Source organism: Gastrolobium bilobum, unplaced genomic scaffold, assembly GCF_033153095.1.
Source record: "Gastrolobium bilobum isolate Gb01-03AN ecotype WA unplaced genomic scaffold, APGP_CSIRO_Gbil_v1 utg7904, whole genome shotgun sequence".
Lineage (NCBI taxonomy): Eukaryota > Viridiplantae > Streptophyta > Magnoliopsida > Fabales > Fabaceae > Gastrolobium > Gastrolobium bilobum.
This window is the reverse complement of record NW_026899548.1, coordinates 163,131-168,672: the sequence shown is the minus strand read 5'-3', so window position 1 is coordinate 168,672 and position 5,542 is coordinate 163,131. Positions and strand designations below refer to the sequence as shown.

At 41.8% G+C, this 5,542-nt stretch overlaps 1 protein-coding gene across 1 annotated transcript; it reads right to left on the bottom strand.

The window, feature by feature from the left end:
* Positions 1–262: 262 nt before the first annotated feature.
* On the bottom strand, positions 263–2,616 carry LOC133291321 (uncharacterized). Its single transcript, XM_061489574.1, has 2 exons — positions 1,252–2,616; positions 263–777 (listed from the first exon to the last, which is right to left on the bottom strand). The coding sequence occupies exons 1-2, from the start codon at positions 2,614–2,616 to the stop codon at positions 409–411; spliced, it is 1,734 nt and encodes a 577-aa protein (XP_061345558.1). The 3' UTR covers positions 263–408.
* Positions 2,617–5,542: the final 2,926 nt, after the last annotated feature.

Genomic DNA, 5,542 nt, shown 5'->3' with positions numbered 1-5,542 from the left:
ACTAAAGGACTTGAAGATCATTTGGACAAATCTAGAACAATAAGTAGTGTGGCAATAATCGTAGGTGTAAGTTGTAACTTGGCCACAAGCTAAACGTTAGACCTTTCCTCATGCAGGAAATGCAGAATTGACAAATAAAAAGAAAAGAATCTATATATAATTAAGACGGATAAAACAAAACTGTAAGCAAAGAAATGTAGCTTTAGCTTCTAATTACCCTTTCTGTGATTCCATTAGGCATTTGCCGGCAAACTACGCTCTATGAACACTATTTCCCCGACGCCCAAAGCTGGTTAACAAATTAGACGGGATATCTACATTGTGGACGCAACTTGGCGTTAAAAACACCCTCATTAACAAATTAAGACACCATCCCTTTCTTATCCAATACTTCCCAGTTCGTTTAATTTACTTGGACTTTCTAACGGACTTGGATTTCTTCATTTTGCTTGATTTGTCATCCACACTGGTCCATGTATATCCAGCAGGAATGGCAAACGGGTCTGAATCCAATTGCATTGAAGAACATCGTTGTTGCTGCTTATTCCCCGCACCCGACATGCTATTATTTCGTCTGAGCCACGTGGATGCTACAGACGATGATGAGGAGCGGCTTTCTGGTTTGTGCTGCTGCTCATATTCTCTGCCTGCGCCTGCACCACTGAGCAAATGCCTTGGACTCGAGAATGGAGTGTAGAATTCCTCCACGGGTTGCAGCTCCACGAACTTTGTGAAAGTAATCACCACCCTCACTGTAGGGACCACCGGTATAGCCACCTGTCCCCACCAACAACACAATTATTTGGACCACCATTTAACCAATCAAATCAAATAGATTATGCCGCATGTGAAAGTTATAATCTCAATAATCTTTGCTGAATGTAGCGTTAGCGGTGAACAATCAATGGTCAACCACTCGACGTTGACATGACTGTCGAGTGTCGACGTACATACCACAACATGCCAAACGGAAAAAAAACAACATAAACCACTCCATGTTATGCCACGTCATCCTTGCGTGGGACCAGTGAAGGTTGATTCATTTAAACACGCATAACCGACCATATGGGTCCTACACCAAAGGATTCTCAGCTCTTCTTAATTCTAAGTCAGGCCGTTGCTTGAGAGAGTTGAGACCATTAAAAAGCCCCCAAAATAATAATAATAATAATAACAAAAAAGCCAAAACAGAATCTGATTTTTAATTAATTTAATGAGTTAAATAAATATTAATCTCTATAATACCCTTACCTTGACCGGGAAAGTTCCCGGCGGGAACTTGGTGGTGAGCAACTCTCTGAGCCTCCTGACTGCTTTGACCTTGTTGGCCAGTATGTCCAGTAACGGAAGAAGCTCCTCCGTCTTCAACGGAAACTGCTCCGTCAGCCACACCGAAGGCCGCAAACTTCTCACGTACTCCTTCTCCTTCGTATGCGGCATGCTCACGCTTCTCGGAGGTGGGGCCGCCACAGACGTTTTTAGGTCCACGCTTTTCCTTCCCATTGGGACCCACTCCCTCTCTTCTCGAACGAAGCTACTGTGTCTTCTCTTTTCTCCCATTGGAAACCCGAAACTCGGATTCTCTGCAACGAGAAAACCGTCTTCGTCTTCGTCCAGTTCCAAAGGGAGTACTTGCTCGCTCCCTGCCACGTCATTCTCCGCACCGGCAACTTTACGTGACCGGAAACTGAAGACCACGTTCTGCATTTCGTAGACCTTGGCTTTCCACTCTCCTACGTTCTCCGTCTTCTCCTGTCTTCTCCAATTCGTTCTGCTTACTAGCTCAGCCTTCGTTACATCCATGCCGGGACGGTACACGCTCGTCTGAGAGCAGAATCCGGCGACGTCAGACTCGCTCATAGGTCCTCCTGCGTTCTCGAAGGCATCGAAGATTTTGCGGTCTTCGCGGTTCAGAACGAGCAAGGAACCGGAGGGGATATCACGTGCCTGATCGCCGTCGCCGAGGAAGAGGAAGCTCTGATCGGCGCGCTGGATCTTCAAGCCGTCGAAGCCCGCAAGCGAAGTGTCAGCGCGGAGATTGCCGTCTCGCTTCCAGATTTTGTAGGTGTCGGAGGGGGCGATCTTGCCGACGAAGGGAATGACGGAGCTCTCGAAGTGAAAGGAGATCTCCATGTAGAAATCTTTCATGCGATGGAGGACAGCGATGACGCGGGGGAGACGGCGGCGCCACTTGGACCAGGCGTTGCGGTGATGGAGGCGGAGGAGGACGAGAGCAATGTCGGAGGCGCGGCGGCAGAGTGATTCCTGCAAGGCGTTCCAGCCAGCGGAATTCTGGAGGGAAACGTCGGCGCCTGCGGTGGCGAGGGCGCGAGCGGCGAATAGGTCATTGAGACGGACGGCGAGGTGGAGAGGCGTTTCTCTGAAAGGGACGTCACGGCGGTCGAGGACGGCGGAGATCTGATCGGCGAGTCGTTCTTGAGCGAGGGAATGGGCCTCGGTTTGGATTTGAGAAGGGTCAGGGAGACGAGGGAGAGAAGAGATGATTCTGGAGAGGGTGGTGTGGTCCCCCAATACGACGGCGTAATGGACAGGGCTGTGAGAATAATGCTCTGGTTTGATCGTCTGAGCCTGAGGAGTGTTGATAGACTTGGCCATGGCTAACGTAACGTAACACCTACTCAGCTACTATGACTTTTTTAGAGCTTTTACTTGTTGAGAGTCATAATCATAGACCTAGTCATGGAAGGGATGAATGAATGATAGCCTGAGGGGTATTTTGGTCTATGAATGAATGGAATTGAAGAGACGAATCATAGAGAAAGAGGGGAGGGTGCGTGGCACGGCTTTTTGTAAAATAAAAATGGTTCTGCTCAAAAGTGTCAAGGGCAGTGCTTCTGCTGGGGAATGAGGTAGCAAAGCTCCAATTTGAGTTGAGGCATGTCACTTTGTTACTTCACTTTATTCCAGGGTCTTTTTTGTCATCTCATTTCCTTCTGGGTTTTCTAACCTCCTCTGCTTCTGTTACTTTGATCGTATTAACTCTTAAAGTACAGTTTCCATTCCCGTATTTCTTTTTTAAATGTTATTCCTTTTTATTTATATTAATTAGTATTTATTATAGGAACAGGAATAAATGATATGACGTGCGTAAGCAAACGAGAATGGAATTGATTGGCTCCTTGACATACTCTTATTTTCAACTCTAGAGATCATGTTGTCATTTATTTTATAGTAAAGTATTTTTTTTGGATCTCAATAAAAAAAATTGATTTGTGATTTTTTTAAAATTTAAAATTTATTCAGTTAATTGAAATTATGGTTTCTCTAAAATTTAAATAAGATCTATGTTAGTTTCTCTAAATAATTAATATTGGTCTATTTTAAATTTCAGAGATACCACGAATTAATTTTTTTCTAAGAGATTAAGTTAGATACCGTGATATTTATTGAGGATGCAAAATGTACTTTACTTGTTATTTTATATTAGTGTATAGATTTTATTCTGTTAATTAATTATATGAGTTAATCAGCTTAGTTAGTTAACTACATTGGTTAGTTAGTTAGTTTATTTCAGTTATTACAGTTGTTTTTCAGTTTTCTGTTATTCTACTGGTGCTGATATATATATCAGTAGAGTTGTAAATAAACTCACTTGATTCATTTTCTTCAATAATGAAATCTCTCTTTTACGTTTCTCTTTTCTTCTTTGTAAAATGGTATCAGAGCTCATCTTGAGTTCTGGTATTCATTGCTTTCTTTTCTTGCAATCGATCTTTCCTTCCTTTCTTTCTTATCACTGACTTTGGAAGAATTTCAACATGGAAGCTACAAACCAGAACTCACGTCCCTTACCATAATTCTTGACAAATCCGTCAAGTCCTTATTACCTACACCCAAATGAGAATCCTTCGTTGATTATTGTTTCGCTTGTTCTTGATGGGAAGAACTATCATTCCTATTTTAGAGCCATGAAAATGGCGTTGAAATCGAAGAATAAACTGGGTTTTGTTTATGGTTCCATCACTGCTCCGCAAGAAACTAATCCTTTGTTTTATGCTTGGGATCATTGCAATACTACGGTGTTGTCTTGGTTACACCACTCCATTGCAGACTCGATAGTTCAGTCTATTGTATGTGTTGATCTGGCGTCAGAAGTATGGAAGGATCTTGGTGAAAGATTTTCCCAATCTGACGTATTCCGTATTGCAGACCTTCAAGAAGATTTATTTCGTATGTGCCAAGGTGAGTGCACTATTTCTCAATACTTCACGAAGCTGAAAACACTATGGGATGAGTTAGACAATTTGCAACCATTACCTAAATGTAATTGTAATCCCACCTGTGTTTGTGGTAATCTGATGCAAGCTCAAGCTCGTGTATGTAGAGAAAAGGATCATGTGATTCGGTTCTTGAGGGGTCTTAATGAGCAGTTTTCACATGTGAGATCTCAAATAATGCTCGTGGATCCCTTACCAAATATAAATCGAGCTTTTTCTTTAGTTGCCCAACAAGAAAGGCAGTTAACTACTGGTGCTAATCTTGATGTAAAGGCATTTCTAAATGCTCATGAGCAGAACTTCACTCGAGGCACTACTGCTCCTACAAATAATCAAGAACAAAATTTCAACCGTGGATATATATCTCAGAGAGGTAGAGGCAGAATGAATTTTGGCAGAGGAAGAACAAACACATCAAGACTATGTACCCATTGTGAAAGGTCCAACCATACAGTGAAAACTTGTTTTGAGAAACATGGTTATCCACCTGGTTTCAAAACCAGATTTCCAAGAAAGGCTAATATGGCTGCTCATTATGATACTGATCCATTCAGTTTTGAACCAGAGAAAGAATCTGCATAATTTGATGCTAGCCAATTTCAAGTCACTAAGGAACAATATCAAAGTCTTCTTGGTTTATTACAGAATCCAAAACAAGAAGACACACACAAGTCCAATTTGGTTCAGGTTAATACAACTTCCTTGACTCCAGGTAATTCCCATCCACAATGGATTCTTGACACTGGTGCAACTGACCATATAGGTCACCAGAATTTCCTTTTCTCTTCCCTTCGAAATGTTAGACCTGTTTCTGTTACATTACCAGATGGTAATCAGGTATTAGCCACTCAAACTGGCAATGTTTACATTTCTCCTAATCTCACACTGCACAATGTTCTCTTTGTTCCTAATTTTCATGTAAACCTTATATCAGTTGCCAAACTAATACATGATTCAGATTGTCATGTGATTTTTCACTCACAAATTTGTTCTATCTTGCAGAACAATACCTTGAAGATGATTGGTACAGCTAAATTGGATAGAGGCCTCTACATTCTCAACTTCATTGTCAATTCAAATAGATATTGCTGCAATGCTACTGATTCTGGCTCATCCAAGTTATGGCATCTTCGACTTGGTCACTGTTCCAATTCTGTTTTGTATAAAATGTCCACAGTTTTTCCTTTCATTCCTTGTAAAGTTGATTCTGAACCTTGTGACATATGTCACTATTCTAAACAAAAGAAGTTACCTTTTCATTCTAGCATCTCAGTATCTTCACATCCCTTTAATTTGATACATGC